The sequence below is a fragment of the Chaetura pelagica genome, unplaced genomic scaffold (genome assembly GCF_000747805.2).
Source record: "Chaetura pelagica isolate M959 unplaced genomic scaffold, ChaPel_1.0 scaffold20, whole genome shotgun sequence".
In the NCBI taxonomy this organism is placed as follows: Eukaryota; Metazoa; Chordata; class Aves; order Apodiformes; family Apodidae; genus Chaetura; species Chaetura pelagica.
This window is the reverse complement of record NW_009951958.1, coordinates 2,124,377-2,146,920: the sequence shown is the minus strand read 5'-3', so window position 1 is coordinate 2,146,920 and position 22,544 is coordinate 2,124,377. Positions and strand designations below refer to the sequence as shown.

The following is a 22,544-nucleotide window of genomic DNA, read 5'->3' as shown; positions in this document are numbered from 1 at the left end:
TGAACCTGAGCACTGAGCCCACAAACACTCACTGTGTCTTTTACCTTCCTGCAGTGCTGGCAAGCCAGAGGCAGCTGCCTGTTTCCATCTCCACGTTCCAAACTCAGACCAAACTGCAACCACTGCAGCTGCTGCTAGGCCCTTCTCCTGGCTGATGCCTGTGGTGTAAATGCCAGTGAGGCAGTATTTAAAAGTCTGTTTGCTGTTTAAAAGGATAAAGTTTGCTGTTTGAAGGAATGAAGTTTGATGAAAGATCAGGCTGGTGACGAGTCTGACAGCAGCCAAGGAGAAGTAACCTTCTGGCTTTGCTGACAAGACAAAATGGGGTTTGATGGTTTGTTGGTTTTTTTTCCCCAAATAATAGACAAGGTAGTCTTTTAATTAGTACAATTTTGTCAAGCAAGGTGATAATTAAGGAATGACTCTCCATGTACAGTCTAGAATATGATTTGGTGATGTCCAGCAAGACTAATGTGTACACTAAGGTATACTTACTCTGTATGTACGTCCTTGATACCATAATTTTCAGGTAGATGGGCCTAAAAATCATAGTTTTCAAATATGGATTTAATTTTAGTGTTGTTTGGAGATGATGTAGTGATCAGAAAGTAATTTAAAAGTAATGGTTGCCATTAAGTTTCAGTTGTAGGAGAGATAAAGTCCAAGGTAAATCTACGTTGTAGCAGCACCTGTGGTTGAGCTTTGTGTCCTTGCTGCTGGGCAGTGAGTCTGTGCCAGCTGCTTGGCTGCTCTCTGTGGGTCTGAACTGGTGAGACCTGCCCTCTGGGCTGAGCTTTTGACTGAGATCTCCTCCCTCTGCTCTGCTGCCATCATCTCTGAAACTTCCAGGAACTTGACATCCTCAAAACTTTGCCCTTGGGTATTGCTGGGCTCCTTCCTCACTGGCGGTAATGACAAACAGAGACAGGCAGCTGCCATCACACACAGGTCTTGCTTTTAGCAAACCAGGCTAAAATGTAAACAGGCCTGATCTCCTTCTCTCACGTTGAACCCCACTAGGTGGAGAATCAGACCAATGGTTGTTGTCTTGATCATAAATGGCTGCGGCCAAACCATGTCAGCACACTGACTTCTCTTGTCAGTGACAACAAAGCTGTGTGTGTGTCTTATATTCTGGTTGTGTATGTGATGAAAAGCCATTTTATTATCCATTGTTTTCTTAGAATCTTGAGATTTCAAACAGGATTGGGTATGAGAAAGGCCATGCTCTCCCTTTCCAAAAATACCCAAAGCCTGACATCAAATATATCTATGAGTAGAAATATATAAGGATAAGAAGAAAGAAGAGCCAAATTGTGTATTTCTTCTTGCAGCTGGAGCTGAAATAGCTGCTAAGATTTCTTCTCCCCAGCTGAGAATTGGTACAGTTTGTTTTTCTTACATATTTTCCATGGTGTTGATAATGATGTATTTGTATATTGTGACTGATGAGAGATAATCAGACGGGGAAAGAGCACAGAATTACCTGTCCTCTTTTTCCAGTCAAGACAGAATGTATGAATTTATTACAAGAAAAAAAAGTGTGCAAATGAACTCCAACTTCCTGTAATTAGGCCATTCTGACCTGTGTAGAACCACACTTTGAAATTTATAAAAATTATAACTAGTACAAAACATTGTGGCTGATGTTTCTATATGAAGTTACAAGTCAAATGAGCCTTCTTTCTATTAAAAATAAATGAGTATCAGTAAAGACACAGCATCACAGCTGAAAGAAATCCAACTCCCGTCCAATATTACTTTACTTGTCCAACATCTGTGTCACAAAAGGCATGATGGGTTTTTTTCCTTTACCCTTCTTCCTCAGTCATGTTCCTGAATTCCTGGGACTCTTAGGAAAGTGCAAAGGTTCACACAGACAGCTCAGAGTTGTGTATGCAGATACTGCAGCCATAAGGCAAGGAAGTTGTAGGATAACTTCATTATAGTTACCCCCGAGATACCTGCATACCTTTGGCTACCAGTGGTTGGTTAGGGAGTGATAATTGACCCAAATCCATACTGTGGATCATTTAGAAGGACAAACAGCTAAAAATGAGAATGTAGGAGCACGATGCAAATAGAGACAGCAAAATAAATTGGAACTAGTTTCAGCCAGTATCCAGATTTGTGGAGGCAAACTTCACCTCACTGAAGTTTTCAAGACATTGGCCTTATAATGTTACTGTAGTGCAATATTGGTGTGAGAAAATGAAGAATTAGGACCACACCAGATCCCAGGGGGGGTGTTGGTTTGTTCCCCCCACCAAGCAGGCCCCACAGTGAAGGCCTGGGGCTGGGAATGCAGCCACAGGTGTGAGCAGGTGTAACACTCTCCTGTTGCAGGTCTCTGGTGCGTGGCTCTGCACGCTGGGACCTGCCTGTGCAGCTCCTGCCCAGCTTGGTGTGGTTTGCAGGAGGCACTTCAGGGGCCATGGCAGGGCCTTCCAATTTGCAGAGGAGTATATTTGGATGCAACGCTAATGGTGAGTGACACCGAATGATCCACCTTCAACAAACCCTGCTGTCCCTGGAGCAGGACTGACCCAGCCAGCAAAGGCTGCTGACAGTCCCTTGCTGGGACCAGAGCCTGTTCAGGGCCTTTTGCTCAGCCCCATCTTGCTTTTAGCAGAGATGGCTCAATCACTACTCTCCCTTCTGTGCCTTAACATAAAAGAAAGAGTTTGTTCCTGAAGGAAATACTTTTTTTTTAAAGAACAAAGGGGAAGTACTGATTTACAGTTGTAACCCTGCACCGGGGTACAGCTGAGTCTGCATCAGGTGATCAGACCTGGAGAGACGCATGAAGCTTTTTGTGGACCTTGCAGAGCCCCAGGTCTCAGCTGCAGAGTGAGAGCCTGTCCTCCCCCCAGTTAGACCAGTCTGTTTTCACTTTCTTTCTTAATCATAATTTATTTCCCTCTGTCATAGTTCACAGACAAGAAGCACCGGTTCCCCCCCTCTCTCCACCTCCTTTCCAGCCATGTGACTGAGCACTCCCTGCATCAAGTGAAACTTTGCAGAACCCAGGAAACCCTGATTTTCTTTCCACCCGCTCCACAGTGAGAAGCAGCATCACCCAAACGTGCAGCCGTGCTGGCCATGGGGAGGAGCACACAGCACCTCATCTTGCTCACCCTTGCCTGTGGTGAGTAACATCCTCCATCATTTCTAGCAGAAAAATGAGATATAAACTGTACTAGTTTTGTTTCCTTGAAGTCAGGACATTGCCTAACAGACTGAAAACTTTAAATGGTTTTGTTGCTAGCAGTAAGGCTGCTTTTAGTAAAGTCCCACTATTATTAAATAATAATAACTACGTTTAATTGCAGCTGGTGTAACTTCAGTCTGATGTTTCCTATTTTCCCTTGCACTCTGTGGTGACATAAACTCTGTCTGATGGAGTCAGTTGAAAACAGTATCAGAAGCAGACTTCTCGGGGCTTGCTTTTCTTGATTAAAAATAATTTCCAGACAAGCAGAACTGACTGTAAGTCTTGAGTGAGACAAACAAAAGAAAATACTAAGGAATTGTTGCTCAGGTCATTTTTGTCTGTATCACAAAATGTAGAGCATGATCAGAAAAGTAAGAGTGAGGTGGGGGCTTGTAGAAGACAGGCTGGGGCTTATCTCAGTGGCAAACCACATCCAAGTCACCATTCAATCCTTAATGCTGCTCTGTGAAAATCTGTGGAGCCAGCCTGGTTGAGGACATGTTCTAGCATGTGAAGTCGTCCCCCAACATCTGCAGCAGTACAAAATCTGCCAGGTGAAGAGGGACAGAGTGTGACTTAGTGCAATGGTGAAAATCTGTGTAAGTGCTGCAGGGGCTGGATTTCTGGGGTGTGTTTTGCCATCAGTGCACAGGGATCTCACAAATAACAACCCCCTGTCTCCCTCCCCACACAGTAAGCAGGAGAACCCCAGAGACTCGACCATCAGATACAGCTCCTGCTGTGTCTGCTCCAGTTTCCCACACCTGCTTCAGTTTCCCACACCTGCTCCATAGCCAGAGTCTGCTCAAGCAGCCGCAAAACTTGTTTGTGAAAGGAGAGCAAGATCAGACTGAGAGAAGTAACACTAGTAACTTAGTGGTCAACATCCTTTTGATCAGAATCCTGTGGATCCTTTTGACCAGAAGTAACTTGTTTCCTCAGCTCCTTATCCATTTTTGATCATTCCTTGAATAATTTGTTGTGATGTTTTATTAATGCCATGAAGTGAAGCCTTTCTGTGCAGAGAGGGAATTAAATATAACAAGATTAAGGGATAAAGGTCGGCTAAGTTGGAGGTTTAAGAAACTGCTCCTATGGTGGAGGCAAATCTCAATGTTTTCCTGGTTTCTCAAGGACTCAAATCAAAGCAGCCAGAGCCAGCAAGAATATTTTCAGTGATTGCAGGAGCTGGGTCAGGTTTTTGTCAGGATCAGTCAGTTATACATGAGCATTTCTTCTGGGCAGCATAAAGCAGAACAAACCTGTTGGGTGGCTGAGCAGCTTGGGTGTGTGGTTAGATGAGGAGAACAAAATAAGAGTTTTTCTCACCCACCCCATTACAGGATGGAAGGCTGAGAAATGTCACAGTCAGATCAGAGCCCTGAGAGCTCCACTCCCCACTGTAACGCCTGGGAGCAGAGCAGTCACCTTCCTTTGCTGGCATTGACTGAAACCTGTCATCAAAGCATGAAAACAGGAGCTCTAGACTGGGGACAGCAAATTTCTGAGAGCTGCCCTGAGCCTTCTCTGAGAGTTTTGTTTGGAAGCTTTGCATGCAAGCAGCTTGCTGGGCAGCCCTTGGCACTTGTAATGCACAACTTTGAAGCTGAGGTGAAACAAAGGGACTGTAGCTGTTTGCTCCAGGAGCATATGTCCCTCGAGCAAAATGTTGGTTGTATTAAGTTTTGAGATGGCCTCATATTAAAGATAAAATAAAAAGGAGACTGTTGGGGGATGGAGAGCTTCAATTTGTTGTGACTCTGTGGCCCCTTTTGCTGGCAGAGCCGTGGCAGGGCTGTGGTGGGGCAGCCATGCAGGGGGCTCCCTGAGAGGCAATGCTGCAACACAGAGAGAGCCATGGTGAAGCCTTCCAGGCCTTAGTTGGAGGGTAGGTCAGGCACCCCATGGTCCCTCCTGCTCCTTTGCACAGCAGAGCTACTGAACTACCTCCAAGAGCCACCCAAGAAGAGCCAGGACCATTAGGTGCAACCAGAGAGCAATCCTTAGTCATCCCTGGGAGCTCAGGGGGAAATGCCTTTTGAGAAGACAACCCAAGCCAGGTCTAGCAACATGGCCATGCCCCAAGAGAGGCTCCAAAATGCTGGGGAGAGCTGCAGGAGGCTGGAGGAGCTGTCTGGGAGGTCACATGCTGAGCATGAGCCATGGGCCACCCTAAAGACATTTTTGGTGTTACTGCTCAGTGACCCTGTGAGGATGAACGTCCCTCTAGAGAAAACCAGTTAGGTTGAAATGACCTCATGGAGAAGATGAAGTTTCATTTAAAAGCTGTGAGTGGCATCCAGATGATAGTGAAATCTTTTTTCTCTCCATGTCTGTAGGTTAAATGGTACTTGGACAGTCATTGAAATCAATCTAGTAACTAAAAACTAAGAAGTATTGACTATTAAATACCGGTGTAAATTTAAATATGGGCTGCTTTGCAATCTTCTAGGAGAAAAAAAGAGTAAAAATTGTAATTTCTTTGTTGTTTTTATCGTGCCAATACATGTAGATGCAGCTACCTCTAGCTGGGATATGGCAACTGCTGGGATTTTCCACTGGCACACAGAGAAGAAGTTATCTGCTCTGGCAGCAGGAGTGGTAAAGACTAGGGGAAAAACAGAAAACTAACTGAATTATGGCATTTTTATGTTTCTTCTGATAAAATTAATAATCAGAGGTATCTGTCCTGTAATTTTTGTGGCTTTTCAATTGTATCAAATAGTCAAATATGTTCTGTACAGCACAGAGGTGAGACCTGAATAATTTTAGGAATATGGAGCTACAGCACTACTTCTGCTGTTCTCTAGCATAGCTATTTTAAGAAGAAAAATGAAGTGTGGGCTCCCATCTATCCACCTGTTCTCATTTCTTTGGTTTTGATCTTGAATTTGATTCAAACCCTGGTAGTTTTTATTATTCTGATGCCGTCTAAATGTATCCTAAGATGGTGAGATTTTGTGAAGTCAGCTATTGTTGCAGATCTGTGTTTGTGCCGAGTGAAAATAAATGCACGAAAGGAAGACTGAGATTTCAGCCATTCCTCTGAATGGGCCTTAACTGATCCTAAAACCCAAATCTCAGCAACCTGCCTGCCACAAATCTTTGACACTGATTAATGAGAAATGTCTTTGGAAAGACCAGTGTGCAATAAAATTCACAGACAACGTGTTGTGGCATCCTCTGTGCAGCTGTACTGCTAGGAATGGGAGCCGTCTTGGAATTGTTTGGGCCCTTCTGCCTCCAAACTGGAGAAATCATCTCTGTCCTCCAGCTAATTTAGATAGTAAAACACCTGAAGCTTCATGCACATGAAGGAATACATATACATCAGGGATGTGTGATTCCTTTTAGCTTGACCTTGTCTTTACAGAGCCTGGTTGCACACTCACAATCAAGGACTCAAGCAGAAGAGTTCTGAGCTTCAGCAATTCTACAACGTAATTTTCCTTCACTTTGTTATTTACACTTTTCTCCTGCTATTTATATTTAAGAGACAGATATTTTCTTTTCAGTTCTGTAAGGAATGTCTTTCTGTAAATATTATAAGGTGGAAGCATAATTTTGGTGCTTGGTTATTTTTAGATGTGATCCTAAATGCCCCTGGATGCTGTACCCTGAAATTTGCTTCTCATTGCTGAAAGCCCATCACTAAGAGGGCTGATCTGGTTTGGAGCACACCCTTGGGTACTTCCTAGGAGGAAGAACTTGAGGGATCAAGATGGCATGTTTACAACAAAACTATGAATAAATATCTGGAATTTCCCAGTCTCCCTAACTGGTTTCCCAAACTGGTTTCCCAGACCCTTGTGAATCACTATAAGACCATTACTCTACCTCACTTCCTTCACACACACAAAATGTTCCCTTTCCCTATGCTTTCTTGGTAAGTAACCAACCACCAGTTCTCCTGTTAGACCCACTGCACCTTCCTTAAACCCTGATAATTTGCTTTTAGCAAAACTTGCAGTATTACTGCCTCCAAGGGAGGTCTTGTGCTGCCTGCAGATTGTGCAAGGTCTGCTCACACCTCCAGCATCCTCTGGCTTCTTCAGCAGTAAAAGCAGAGTGTGGGGAGCTGGGAGCCAGTGTGCAATGGGTATATTCAGAAGTGTGAGGACTGGGGGGCAGTGGTGAAATATTATGGATAGTCCTACAGCATGTCTGCTTTCACTCCCCTACCCTTACTGGATGCAAATGAAGAATAAAATTGTATCACCCATTTGATAACAAAATCAGTGCAGTTATATTGTGGGTATTAACAGACATGTTAAAGGTAAAGGTTTCTTGACCACTGACTTACTTTTTTCTTTGCAGCATTTTCCCCCTGTTTTGCTGAAGTGGCTCTGGAGGCTGAACTCTCTCCAGAAACCATATCCTTGCACCATACTGCTACTTCTGCTCAGCCACTTTCCCTTTATCATTCTTCACCCCATCAAGGCACCACAGTTCATTTTAATAGCACAGACTCACTTAAAACAGCACCTGTAAGGCCTAGAACAACTGCACAGACAACAGACCAGCAACAGGCAACAACAGCACCAAGTCATCACACGACAGCCCAGGTTGGAGCAACCGCCACACAAGTCACCAGCCAGAAATCTCCCATGGTGGTATCTACACAATCAGCAGACAATGCAACTGCAGCTGATCAGGCTACAACCCAGGCAATGGAAGTGGTTACACCTGCAGTGAAGAACACAACTGTACACCCTGTGTCCTCAACCAAGCAATCTAGAACACACGTGAGCACAGAAATGACAGGGGCAGCCACCAACACAACACCAAATACACAAATGACAGCTGCTGCCAGAACTACTGCAGCCATCACCATGCAAACTGTGAAGCCCACTGCAGGAAATCAAACAGCAGTGCCCAGAAGTCCAACAGCCACAGCCATGACCAGCAAGCCAGCAACCATTCATCCAGCCATACAAACAACCACTGCATCTACTCCCACGACAGTGAGACCCACCCTTGCACCACAGCCCTCTGCCATCCCCACTGGCACGTACACCGTTTCCAATGGGAACAGAACCTGCATCAAAGCAGTCATGGGATTGCAGCTGATGGCTCAGAATGCAGAGAGGGTGAGGTGGAAGCACTGGGAGGCTGAGCTGTGTGAGGACTGTTTCCTCATTAGCTAGAGTTTCTTCTTTCAAAGCAATTTTCCAAAGTTAGCTTGTGTGATAAAAGGAGCAGTTTGCCACCAGTCTGAGGCTTTTTCTGTGCTACAGCATCTCAGCTGCTGTACCTTGCCTTGTATGATGATGTCAGGGTGATGTTTGGATGCTTTCTTACCTCAGTGATGTAGGTCTGGTAGCCATACTGTGGGTGGATCAGCCTTCAGTGTTATTTGTGTTTCCCATAATGGGAGACTAGTTAAAATCTGAATCGACCTCAGTGAAGGGCTTGACATTGCAAATTGCAATGAAAGCAAAAAATGGTCAGTTCACAGACTTGGATTTAGGGCTGGGTTGTCTTGATGCTAATGTGGAGATTTTAGGATCACAGGAACTGCTGGGGAGCTGGTGCCTTCTCCTAGCACCGATCCACTGGGAATGATTCAGCAAAAGAAGTTAAGACCTGAAATGGTGATTATGTCCCTCAATTAAACTTTTGTAATCTCCATTAATACAAATGTAGGGTTACATACTTGGGGTCTGGAGTTCATACACCTCGAGCCTTCTCCATTACAAATCCAAATATTCTTGCCCAAAGTCTGAATTTTTCTAAGATGGGATGAGTATTTTATGTTGGTGAAAGTAATTTTCATCCCTTGTCCTGGTGGAAGCCAGGCAGGGAGTATTATCCCCAAACTCACCAGACCACAGTGAGATGTTTATTTAAAAAATGAGATTTTTTTGAGATAAGATTGAAGGGGCCAAACTGTGTATTCAGAGCTGCAGAGCTCTCCTTTCAGACTACAACATGAGTTGGCAAATGCTAGAGAGGAACCAGGGGGGACATAATGAGGAGGCCCAGGTGATGTGAAGAGCATCAAAGCCAATCTAGCCCCTGCTTGCCTCTGTCTGATCTTTCCTCTGCCTTCAGGCATGAGTTCCCACTGCTCCCCCCTTTTAAATTACTGCTGGTGTTCATCTGACCCTGCTCTGAATCATATCAGTTCACCAAAAGAACAGAAAACTATTCTTTTCTGCCAGCTTAAAACACTGGAACAGCTCAGTGATGTGTCAGACAAGCTTCAGTGCTGGTTTACGAGTGGGGAATGACCCTGGCAGACAGCAGTTAGGCTGCCACGACCCCCAGCCTGTTCATTCAGCCACACAGAGCCTGTCTGGGGTAAAAAAACCCCCACAACAGTTATAAATTTCTGTGTGTTTCTTATTACATTTCCCTCCTCCTCCTCAGCAGCAGCCCTGAAATGTCTCTTCTCTCCACAGAAGCAGATGGAGTACATGGCTGTCAACCCCAACGCGACGGAGACATCTGGCAGCTGTGGGATGGTGCAGGCTGAGCTGAACTTAACTTTCAGTGGAGGGTTTATAAACTTCACCTTTGTAAAGGTAATTTCTACATTTAGAGGGATGAGGTGTTTAGGACTGGGGAGCTGAAACTTAGGCTGCCGTGCTTGTTTTTCACCTGTATATAAGGCACTATTGCTCCTTCCGAAGAGGCTAAAATCATAGAACCACAAATTAATTCAGGTTGGAAAAAACCTTTGGAGGCCACTTGGTCCAACCCCCTGCTCAGAGCAGGGCTGATTTCAACATTAAACCACTTCTTGTCTATTTGACCTTTCAAATTGGAAAGGTTTGTGTATGCAATGAAGGGGAAACACAGAGCCTGGCCACCCTATGAGAAAAGTGCTAGAGAACAGTGTTACAGCTGCTCCTCTAGTAACACAAAGTCTAGAAACAGTCTCAAGCAAAGTATGTCTTGTTTTTACCTCTGTAAAAATTTCATGGGAGGGAAGGCCAGGTCTGCTGTTTTTATTGGAGCAGGATAGAGGGAGTGAGCTTGAGACTGGAGTCCCTGTGTAGGAACAAGGTGTGTGTGCTGAAAGCTCCGACTCACCCTATCAAGTTGGTCTTAAGAAATGGTGTCTCAGGGACCACTTGAATGCAGGTGAGGTTACTCATTTGCTTCCCATAAATGCCAAGCAGCACAACTGCCCTGCCAAAAGCCTGCTGTGGTTCTTAAATCCAAAGGGCAGCCTGTGCAGTTTAAGTGCCCAGGATCCACAGCTGAAACAGCCTAATTTCATCTGATTTCTGAGTGGAAAATTCCAAACAAGTGAACTTCAACAACCAAATGGTAGATAAGTGCCCTTAAAATGTACCACACCAGGATGACTTACAAGTACACACAGGAACTTGGGCAAGAGAGAGGCCCTGCTTACACAGTGGGAAAATGAGTTTTCTTTTTGACATTGTTGTCTGTTGATCCCTTGTATCCCCCTGAACATTGTATGGATGAGGCTTTAACAAAAGCTACCAAGAGTGTTGCTACTGTCCCATCCACAGGAGAAACTTACTGAGTGCAGCTGTCTTCTTGCTTCCTCAAACATTTACATGGTTTACACATTTTAGAAGGCAGCACACAGTACTATTTATCTGAAAGCAAATAGGAACTGGGTGGTGATACCAGCAGGGCTAGAGACAGAAGTGGATACTGTGTGTAAAGTCCTTAACGGGCAGGAAGGAATACAGCATGGGCTGCAGCCCATCAGACTCTGAGCGTAACATGCGTTAAAGCCATGTCCTGGAGCTCCATAGCAGTGCTGAGCTGCATCTGGCCATCATTGCTGATCTGGGTCCTTCAGTTAATCAAGCCAAAATGTCAACCTTACAGCCTCGTTCAAAGCTCAAATTAGTGACAAGTACAAATGTTTAATCAATTATTTCCATAGAAATTTCAAGAGGTAACAGCAAATTATGTGACACCCGCATCATTAATGCTTGAGCAGAGAAAATATTTCAATTAATAATCATATTTAGTTTGTGGCCGAAATTTTTCTAAAAGCTTCAAAGGAAAGTGAGGTAAAAAAAATCAAGGAGCTGTTTTAAAACAAAGGCTCAGTTCAGACCTTGAGTGTTTGCTTTCAATGTGTGCTTCCTGCAACAAGGGGAGCATTTTCTGTGTTACAAGGACCCTTAGAAAAAGTCTGGTGATTCAAGTATCCATGAAAGCCCCAGCTTGTAGCAGTGCTAAGGAGAATGATGTGAACCTTTAGGAGATACTTGACTTGTCTTGCCCTGAAAAAGGTGGTTACTGGCACAGCATTAGAGAGTCTGCCCTTTACTTAAAAGATAAGCCTCAAGAGCATAGCAGGGCTCGGCTTAGGCTTTGAGACTCAAGTTAATAATAAATTATTTTGCTGTTGGTTTTTTATGTGCTTGGCCTTCACAGCCTCTCTAACCACTTTGAACTGGGAGTGCTCCAGAGGTGGCACTTCTGATTTTCACTTGTGAAAGAGGAGCTAGATGAGGCCCCTGGGCTGCAGGGGCAGCAGGAGGTGAGTGGCTTGCTTGGGTCTCAGCACCACCAGCTGCATTTTGCAAAGAACCTGAAAAAAGGAAGTTTTGTAACCCATCCACAAGATGTGAAGTAGGAGCAGGTGTTTTCCCCAAGCAAAGTTACTGTGGCCAAACAGAACATAATGCTGATGCCAAAAATTTGTAATATTTGACCTATGTATGTCTTCATTAGGAAGCTTCTTCATTAGTCTCTTCTCTGATGTATTTTTTTCTTAAACTTTCCCAATCCATCCTACCAGCTTTTAAACTCTATAACATTAAAACGAGGCGCACAGGAGACATTCCTGCCTGCTGCCATTTATCCACCACCTGCACTCCCCAGTCCCTGTGTGCTCATGGCTGGAATAGAAATGAATAGTAGGGATGCCACATAAAGGCTCACATTATAATCCAACACTGCTACTGGGGAAAAGGTCCTAGGGCTGGCTCTCACTTTGTGACAGTCCAGGGGAGGACAGTGTTCAGGTTGTACCAGGGTTTTAGGGCAGGACAGTCAGCTGGAAATTCTGCTCTGTGTTATTGCACCAGGTGCTTTCCATGCCAGCTGTCTGCAGGCACATGAAATAAAGGCAGCCAGCACTGATGGTGTCTGCAGGGTGGAAAGAACAGTTATTTCTCACCTACACAGACCCATCCAAGTTGCTGTTTCCTCATTTGTAGCAACTGATGTGGGCAGACAAAATAGGAAATGAGTGGAACTAGCATGAGATGAGCTTTTGGCTCTCAGCTTGTTGCTGTTGTCTCCCAGTTCAAAGCAGCGATGAACACCAAAGCTGGGCTGCGTGGGCAGTTTGCTCACACTGAGGGCACCTGTGCATAAAGTGCCAAGAGTCCCAAGTACTTCTAGAGGTGTGGGCTTAAGGCCTGAAGACAGTCAGACTGCAGAACAGTGTGGATTAGCTCAGTGCAGTATTACCCAGAGGAGCACTATGGGTAATCTCAGTGAAAGCAGAACCTATAAAGAAAAATAAATTGGCCTTATCACATGCCTGTTAATTTGTGCCATGTATGCTGTTTGCCTGACTCCCTCCTACTTTTGGTTACCACAGGTATCACAGAAATGTCTAGCTTGAGCAGTGTGTGCAAAATCACACCTGCATGGTCCAGTTTCACTGAACTGAGCTTGATTGTGTGATGTAGCTGAGATTGCTGCTTTTCAGCAGCTTTTTATCTGGTAGATGGAGTGACTGGGAAACGAAAAAGCAATACATCCAAGCTAGCTGGTTCTTGGGGCTTGAAGGTGATGTTTTACAATGTGTTTCTTTGGAAACTTCTTTGTGACCATTTTGCTGTGGTGAAATATACTTTTTTTTTCCCCACAAATATGAGGATGTATTACAAATACAGATATATCTTCTCTTGTAGCAAGCTCCAATGTACTATGTCAGTAAAATTGAGACCAGATTGCAGGAATCTTCTGAAGGTCAGTGATTTTACTCTGTCTTAATTTCATATCAAACCGTTCTGGGTGTGGGATAGGCTTTAAAACACTGGATTTTGTAAATTACGTGTTTTGTCAGGGTTTCAACATGTCATTCACCTAAATCATATGGTATAAAAACGTAAGGGAAGGAATCAGGCTGAAGTTTCATTGGAATTGTTCCATTTTCCCTTCATGCTCAAAAACTTTTCCTGTCCCATCTCTTTCAGAATAAAGATTAGCTCAAACCTAAATTTGAGATACAAAACAATCCTCAAAGATTTTATTTGCAAGCACACAAAAATTCTGTGACTCCAGTTTAGTTGCCTATGTCTTTACAAGCTAATATGCCAACTAAATGTATGCAGGATCTGGATCAATGCAGAGCTGGATCCAGATTTCAAATACACCGATATGGAGAGGAGGCATTTCCAACTATTTGCTTTGGCAAAAATTAGAGCTGGAACCAGGCTGAAATTCTTTAAACCATCCTGAATTCCTAGGCCTTGTCTGTGCTCTTCTCAAGCAATTGGATTTTCTTTTTCTTATATAGCCCAGCTTCCCACCTTTTGAACAGCCAGGAGCTGCCCCAGGTGCTACCTCCCAAGAAATGTGAAGAGAGCATCATTTAGGTTAGAGAGAAAAATTCTGAGCCATCACTTCAGATTAATTAATTTACTTATTATTAATTTTGCACAAATTCTTCCCAATATATCAAATCTCTGTCAGGTTAATGGCTATATTATGTTGCTTCTCCATTTGTTACCCATAAGTATTTGGATTGACTTTTGTCCCTGAAAGAAGAACAGCAAATCAGGAGCACGACCAGCCCTATTTTTCTTCTCACTTCTGTTAACTCAAGTAGAGCCTATTCTGGTTGACAGCAATTAAAGAAAAGCTGATTCAGGGGATGTGTCTTGTAGGGATGTTCCCAGTCTAAATGGGCTCAGTTTTCCTGTGCATTGCTAACTGCAAATTGCAGCAAATACAAACTAATTGGCTCAATCATAAGTTTTAAAATATACTTTGAGTTCTCTACAGTGGTGCTGGCAAGAGACATTGCTATGCCTGGCTGTCACTGCCTTTCTGCCAGATGTTGCTGTTTCACAGCCCACCAGTGGTATTTTTGCAGTGAGCAAGCCCATATTTTTTCTAAGATAGTAATCACTGAATTGACTGTATCAGTTCACACAGATTATTGATTTTTGACTGGAGAGAACCAAGAGTACTATTGTGCTGGCAGATGTGGTTGAGATAGAGTGATGCAGAGCTGGTGATGTGGATGATTTTGTCTTAGTAGTGTATCTGCTTTCAGAGGAGGATATGTATAAAGGATATGCCCAGGTTACAAAATCTCTTAATGTTTTGAACATGAGCTATATTGTCTGTAAAGTACTGTGACTGAAATATGTTTTAAAAACATATTTAATGTATAAAACAGAACAGAGTAGATATGTCAAATTTCCATGCTAGAGATAGTATCTCTGTTTCATCTGGAAATAGCTGTGCTGGAGACCTACAACAGTTGTCTGCTCTTGTGAGAATCCTAACCCCTTCTTGCAGGCTCAGGTTGCTAAAATATGATGTGAAGAGGCATCTGAAATTTTAGCCGCTTTTCCAGACCTGAGCTCAGCTGAGTTGCCTGTGGATAATTAAAGCACTCACTGAAACATGGAAATGTAACTGATACATTATGGGGAAAATGTCCACGCTTTATTCATATCTGTGACTGCTGGTCTGCCAAAGCACCCGGGATCCTCCATGTTATCTCAGAAAGATGTTGGTTTGGTTGCAACAGAGTTGGTGTGGATTCTCATTTGTCTCTCTCTTTATGGCCTCCAGGCATGCTTTACTATGCAGCCATACAGGAGAAGCTGTTTACAACAAAGCTGGGCAATTCTTTTAAATGTGCCAGCAAGCAAACCTTCGGCTTGGAGAAGAACTTCCAGCTGCTCCTTGTTAATATGCAGCTGCAGGCATTTGATATTGTTGGTAACCAGTTTGGAAAAGGTAAGTAGAAAGACACCTTTTCCACCCTATCAAGATCTACATGTCAGCACTGTGGTAGCCTGACAGATACAAGCTGCTGGATTTATAACCATACACACGATGGTTCTGTTCCACCTACAGCACAAACACAGCTTTGTAATAGTTCCCAAATACTGTAACCTGCCCCTGCTCTATTCTCACCCTTTTCTGACTCAGTTTCAACACAGTACTAATACTCACGGAAGGGGGAAAAGTATTTTCCCCTTCTGCATCCAGTACCTTCTGTTTCACTTTCTGATAAAATTGTTCAGCTCTACAGCTACCATTTAATTCTTCATCTCTCTTCTCCCAGAGCAAGTGGAGGTGTGTTCACCACCATTGCATTGCCCAAACCCCAAACACGTACAGTTCAGCTCAAGTTCAGTGTTCTCCATCTAGTCAGATTTTAGCTATTTTGAAAGGCTCTTGACACTCATGATGTCCCACAGCTGCAGCAGCAAAAGTGCCAACTAATAAGGGATACTTGTGAATGCAGGATGGTGCTTTCAGAGCAGCTGTGTCTAGACATGATGAAATGCTCTCCTGAGGAGAAGGATGATTAGCATGCACCCAGTTTCAGAATGAAATGTGATGCTCATCTCTGCAATTTGTCTTTTATCGAGTACAGCTGAAAAGAAGCAACCCTGTAGCTTTTCAAAAGACAGACTAGCACTGACTGCCCTGGTCTCTTTATTGTCCACACTGGGAGAGAATGTATTGAGGCATTACAGCTTTTTCACTACATCCACACATGGGGGTCCTACTGCAGGGAAATGAGAATTTATCATCCTTGTTGCTTGTCCAGCAATGCAGCTAGGACCTGGCTGGGGTGTGGGGTCCAGGACTGCTAGGTGCACCAGGAAACTCCTGTGTTCCACAGTATGGGCACCACCTTACTTATGAGATGGATGAAAGATCCTACAAAAAGCAGAGAGGTGGACTAGATGGGACACTGTGCACTCTTTCAAATTGTACATCTTCACATTTCTGTGACTTCCTCTCAGGATGCTCCTATACAAGAACTCAGGTGGACAGATAGGTTTATAAGCTCTCCAGCCCTTCACGTGCACTAATACAACATTTCCTTCTTCTGGCATTTGACTTTCTGCATGCTTAAAAAGTATTGACTCTGTTCTTCTTTTGACTTTAGCTCTGTCTTCTGACTCACTCTAGCTCTGTTTGACTGATTCTTCTTTTTTTGGTTCACTATTTTGGCTGCCTTGCTTCTTCAAAAATGAATATAGTGGGAAACAACATTTGAGGCTTTTAAAATACATGGATTTTTTAATTATTTTTTTTTCTCCCTACTTTTCTTTAAGTTTGTAGAAGCCAAACTGAGAATCCAATCTATGCTCCCATTTTCAGGAATAATTTTTCATGGGTAACACTGAGCTGGAACAGCTTATGAGATACCATCTAGTCCCCACATTCCCATTCTAATTTGTTCATTGAGTGAGTTCAGTTAGAGCTTTTGGTATGGCCTCACTTCTAGCAAACACAGAGCTTAGAATGACTCATTCCCTCTCTCTCCTGCCAAGGTCAGGCTAATCTCTGCTAAGCAATACCATATACAAAATTAAACCATTTTTGCTCTTAATCAAAGGGCTGAGAAAGCAGCTACCACCTCTAAAAGAATTCCCCAGTGGCCATGAAATAGTTATGAAACTGTTACTAACCTCTGCTGTGTTTGTAGATTTTGAAAGCCAAAACCCCCTAAGAAAGAATAACCATCTACACATCACTAGACTCCCCCTTTTGAGTGTCTTTACTGGTAGTTTCATTTCTATTGCTCCTGATTTGCTTATCTTCAAAAGGGGAAGAAAAATAAACCAGTAATGGTCGTTGGTTTCAAGTTCCTTACAATGTTGTACAGACTGCGGCAATGTTACATCAATAGCTTGGCCTGTTTGCGTTTGGAAAGCTGTAAAAGTGTCTTCTGAGCTGTGATTCAGTATATCAGGAACAATTGCTAGAGTTCACAGCCCATGGTTTCATCAAAGCAAAATGGCCATTCAGCTTCTCTGGCTTTTGTGATACTCTAATGCAAATCCATTTCAGCTGCCTCCCTTAACAGGAGGTTACATTAACCAAAGCTTTTAAAAAGCAGCATCTAGGAGAATGCTGATGCTTTCGGCTTTATGACATTGCATCATGTGAAATCATCACCTGGATCAGAGGAGAAGTGAATTGGATTTGGCAAGAGCTAGTTGGAGGCTCTAGGGCTGTGCTGTGATGTCATGCACTCCACACGCTCCCTGGGCTAACTGCCCACCATTGGCATAAAGATTCTCACTGGAGAAAAGCCCAAGCTAAGCTACAGTCTGTGCCAGCATAGTCATCAGAATCAGACAGTAACAACTGAGACTTTTGTTTTCAAGTGCTGGCAAAACCTGCCTTGGAATAGTCACAGAGATTGAAAAGGATGGAGGGTGCTGGATCTTCCTCATACCCTGGGTGTAAACTGGATTCACTGCTGAGCTGGGATGTGTGGTGGGGCTTAGCTGATCAAACTTTCCTATTTAGGGGATAGTTGCCTCCTACTGTGTAGATGCTGATTTTTATGGTAAAACAATTACTACAGGTGTGAGAGCACAGTCATTCACCAGTGAAGCATGTAGCTATTTCAAAAGGGGGAGGTGTTGTTTTCCTGTGATAAGATTCACCACAGAATGGCTCAGGAAAAAGAAAGAAAAAGAAAACACAATTTTGAGAATTTCTGGCTTGTATTTGCTAACTTTTCTGGAATATAGATGTATAGTCTAGGAATATGGTGTTCTGCTGTAACACATTTTCTGGTATCCTTTTACTTTCAGAAGAAGAATGTTTTCTTGATAAAAACAGCAAAGCAGCTCCCATTGCAGTGGGCCTGAGTATCCTGGGATTGTTTGTGATTGGATTTGCCACATTCCTGATTTCCAGAAGAAAGCCACATAGAGGATATGAACGTATCTGAGGTGCCTTTGTGCTTCCAAAAGTGTAGCAAATAGAGAAGTCCTGAAGTCTTATTTTTAAGTGAAATAACACCATGGGTTTAAAGCTAATGAATATTTCTGGAAGTGATTTCTTTGGGGTGGGAAGGAGAGAACTCGCACCACCTACATCAGGCGATTCTTAGCATCTAATTTAGAGGACCAAAGTGAGGAGCCTAAATTCTTTGTATTATCTACAAAGGAGGCAATTCACACCACCTAAGTCAGATGCCTAAAAATAGCTTAAAGAGGGCAATATCCCTATCCCTCAGAAAATCCATCAGGTTTCTTAAAGGTGAGGTTTAGATTTATTAAAATAGATGGGTCCAATGTTACCAGAGGTCCACAGCTACAGGCAACCCCATTAAATCAGAGCTCAGAGAAAGTCTTATGGACACACTGTGTATGCTGAGGTCTCAGGGCAAGAGTTAGTGTGACTTCCATTCATCAGCAAGTTCTTACCAGTCCTGTAAATACCAGGGTTACATTTCATTTGCTCTTGTTTCTTTTTCTGCCAAGCCCTTTGGAAGAACACTAGTAATATATGACTCTCACTCTGGAGGCAGTATTTTTAGAAAATTTTGTGGTTTCCAGTCACTGTGTATGCAGATAAGAGAAGATTATCCAGCTGAGGTCACACAAGGTCTGCCTGACCAGTATGTGCCAAAATTATCACTTGTCATTGCTTGTCTCAGGCCTGCTGCAAAGATGTTTGAGCTTCTTGCTGGCAATTCTTGAGCTGCAGCCCTGCATATGGTCTGGCCCTAAGCTGTTCTGATTGGGTGATCCCATTCAAACCTTCAGAATTTCACATGTTCAAATTTGGAATGTTGGGTTGCATGATCTGTACAGTTTGTTGCTTCTAATGGTATGGATAGAGCATTTTCATGTTCTGTACTGAAAAATCTGTTTATATTAATATTCAGTCTTCTAATGTTTGATATCAACATGAGGAGATAAAACTGTTCTTAACGATTGATTAATTCTGTGTTTAATCCTTTGCCACCCTCTGGCATTTTCACAGATGATGCAAGGTTAATTTTTTTCCCCACATGTTTTTATTTCTACAGTGAATCAAACTGTTGATATTGAAGAACGTTTAGATTTAGGTTGACCTGATTTGTTCTTGCGCTTTTTATTGCTATTATTTGTTTGCTGTTTGTATAAAGCTGCATGCTCCCCTTTTTAGATGAATAGTGTTCTGGGCTTGCTCTACACAGCATAGGTTAAGTGCACATGGTATAAATCGATTAAACAATTGGATGCTCCCATGAAATGCTGCCAACACGCAGCAGAATCAATCCAATGGAGTTAGTGATTTACAGTAGTAGAGGATCCATTGGAAAATTCCTTCCTGCATCAGGAGATCCCAGGCCCTAGAGGTGCAACCTTTCTCCCACCAGCAGCCCAGCTTCCATACCTACCACCTCCTTCCCTGACCACAGAGCAGACAAGCAGCCTGTAGCAGGGCTGTGTGTCAGCACCAGCACACAGGGAGGGTTGCCTCTCCTAGTTTAATGCTGAATTAGAATGAGACAGCTCAGCTGCTCCCTGCATTGCCATGTGCAGCTTTAAAACCTGCCTGTATTTATTTTGTGCCAGAATTTAGGTAGATACTTGGCTAGCACTTTTTTATCTAATGAAGTTGTTTTGAGATCATCCTCACAGTGGGAAGATTCTATAGGTGTAATTCCTCTTGGTTGCCAGACTTTCTCCTTTAAACAACTTTCCTGAGGGAATGTTTTGAGCAAAAAGTCTCTAAAAGAGCACTGTACAAAGAGGCTTTTATGATAAACTAGTTGTACACTAGGTGGGGCCAAAACAGTGATACCACGGGCAGCAGTTCACAGTTTCTTTGCTTCCTGCTGATATGGATGTAAATGAAAACAGCATTTTCTAATCCCAGCAGATTGCTTCTTTCCAGAGCTGCTCTTTGCCATAGTCTGATCCTTAGTCTGTAACCTGCTCACTGCTTGAGACAGGGGTTTGCCAACCAACCTGCCGTAAGAATTTGCACACCAAAATCCTTCGTGTGGTCAGCAGGAGCCCACCTACCCAGAGAGCAGAGCACTGTTGGCTGGGAGAGGGTGCGAGGTAGCAGCTGGGTCCCAGAGTGACCAGCAGTGTTGGTCTCAGCAGTCCCAGCTCATTTTTTTTCCCCAGTTGTAAACTCATATCAACCCATTTCTGCCCCAGAACATATTGATCACGATGACATGATGCATCCTATCAGGGAAGCTCTGCTTAACTTGCTTCAAGCCTGTGATGGTCAGGGTACAGTGGGGCCACTCAGAATTTAGCAACTGATCCCATCCCTCCAGCTGCCTGGTGCCCTGCAGCAGCTCTCACCCCAGATCACTCACTGTGGTCTCTTACACACCCCAAGTGGACACAAGGGCATCCTGTGAGCATGATGATGTAATATTTAGCCAAATTGCCAAGAAGTTTATAAAGCAAGATGTACAATCATTCTATCCTTTTTGATCTATAATGGACAAAGTCCACCAAATTAAAAAACAGCTATTAATTCTGCTTGAAAGAGGAAGGGAGATGCAGATTAGCATCTTGAGTGTATGAAGATGATTCGGTGGTCCCTTCGAGCTTGCCATAACATGTGGTTGCTAACAATTCATTTGCTATGAGAAGATGTGCTCTTTATTTTTCTATTACTGGTGTTTCTATAATAAAGGTTGTATTTAGTCACTAAAGTGTGCATTGCTGTGTAATTATTTTATCTCTGAAGTGCTGTTTCAGCTAAACTGTTGAAAATACAAGTACAATTAGCAAACAGGCAGGGTTGCCTGAGCTCTGGACACAGACAGACAGACAGTTGTTCTATTTTCTGCAAGTTGGGTTGTCTATGAAGTAGGTAAATCCCCAATATTTTATTAAATTATAATTTAATTGGCTCTGTTTCTTACTTAACTCTTCGTTCAACATTTTAAAAAGGAGAAACAAAATTAAAGACTGTTGGGTGAAAAGGGAAGTGTTCCATCTGAGTCAGAAAATCTGTGCAGACTAGAAACAGATCTTGGTTTTGAACCTCAGTTTTGTTGTTCGTTATATGCCAGATGTTTCTGAAGAATATGGTTCATTAGTCCAGCCAATACATAACCTTGTTCGTTTTGCCATGGAATGACATTTGCTTAATTTCAAGGAAAATGAATTCATATTTCAGACGAATTATGATGTTCATAATCTGCATATGGGGAAAAAAAAATTACAATGTTGCCAGTCCAGCCTATCCAGCACATCATTATGTTCATCATGGTGCCTCAGTCTATGTACCTGTGCATGAAGTACATTACTGGTGTCAGTGAGAAAATGAATATTTTCTGCATTTCAGTTTTATTACATTGCCCTTTCAGACACTTGTGTGATACCACTTGACTCTGCAAGCCCTGCTTGCAGGATGCCTTCACCTAGAGCAGATCTGCAACATAAGTGAGTTTGAAGCTTTTGTTACTTTCACTGCTCAAAGTGTGAGCTCCTCCACCTCTGATTTACGCGTTGTGAAGTATCTATAGCTCTTCTCAACGTTCCATTACAAACTACATGGGATGCTGCCATCTGGTGTTGAGAGGCAGATTAAGCATGCTGGAATTTTTTTAAAAATCTGGATTTCGGAAGACAAAAGCAGCACCTCGGCCGTCAGCGTGTTAACGCTGAAGAATGAAGTTAATGAATTGGAAAAAAAAAAAAAAAGTTTCGGCTTCACTTAATAATGTAGTTTTTCTGAAATCTCAGCTTTAGAGCAAGTGCTGACCCCACCACGTCCTGCAGTCGGGGCCGAGGGGTCAGACTGTCTCCCCGCGTGTCCCGCTGCTCAGCCCCTGCTGTGGGAGGTTCCCCCACCCAGTTAAAGCAGCAGCAGTGGAACAAGCAGAGATCCCCTGCACACCAGGAGTGCTCGTGATGTCAGAAACTGTGCTCACGCTTCAGAGTATGGAGAGCACGTAAGAGGTGTTAAATATGGCCACTATTACAGTTAATAGTTTGTGTATTCCTTCTGTGAAAAGAGATGGTTGCTTTGCTGTCTGTAAACAGCAACTAGAAACACTTAAGTGCTACAGTTTGGGTTAAAAAAAGATAATCTGTATAAAAATCACGGCCATGTGAAATACCACTTTAGAAATGTTTATTGTAGTCCTGTAAGTGTCACAGTTTATCTGAATATTACTGCTAACGTAGGCCCAGGACAACTGAGGCAAATGCGGTGACCCTGGGGACTCACCCGCCTTTTCTTGCTGCGTCATGAGACCCAGCGGGGGCCTGGGAAGGCCCCGCTCCCCGCCCGGGGGGTTCGGCCGTGCCGGTCCCACCACCCCCCTGGGGCACAGGGATGTCCCAGCAGCGCGGGATCCCCGTGTCCTTCCCAACCACCCCAACGTCACTCCTGAAGCAGCACGGCC

The 22,544-nt window shown here is 43.4% G+C and overlaps 1 protein-coding gene across 1 annotated transcript; it reads left to right on the top strand.

Annotated features, from left to right (window-relative positions):
* The first annotated feature begins 3,102 nt into the window (after positions 1–3,102).
* LAMP3 (lysosomal-associated membrane protein 3) lies at positions 3,103–18,116 on the top strand. The gene is made up of 6 exons (XM_009999353.1): positions 3,103–3,148; positions 7,532–8,304; positions 9,619–9,741; positions 13,081–13,138; positions 14,978–15,145; positions 17,977–18,116. Exons 1-6 carry the CDS (start codon positions 3,103–3,105, stop codon positions 18,114–18,116), a joined length of 1,308 nt encoding a protein of 435 aa, XP_009997655.1.
* Positions 18,117–22,544: the final 4,428 nt, after the last annotated feature.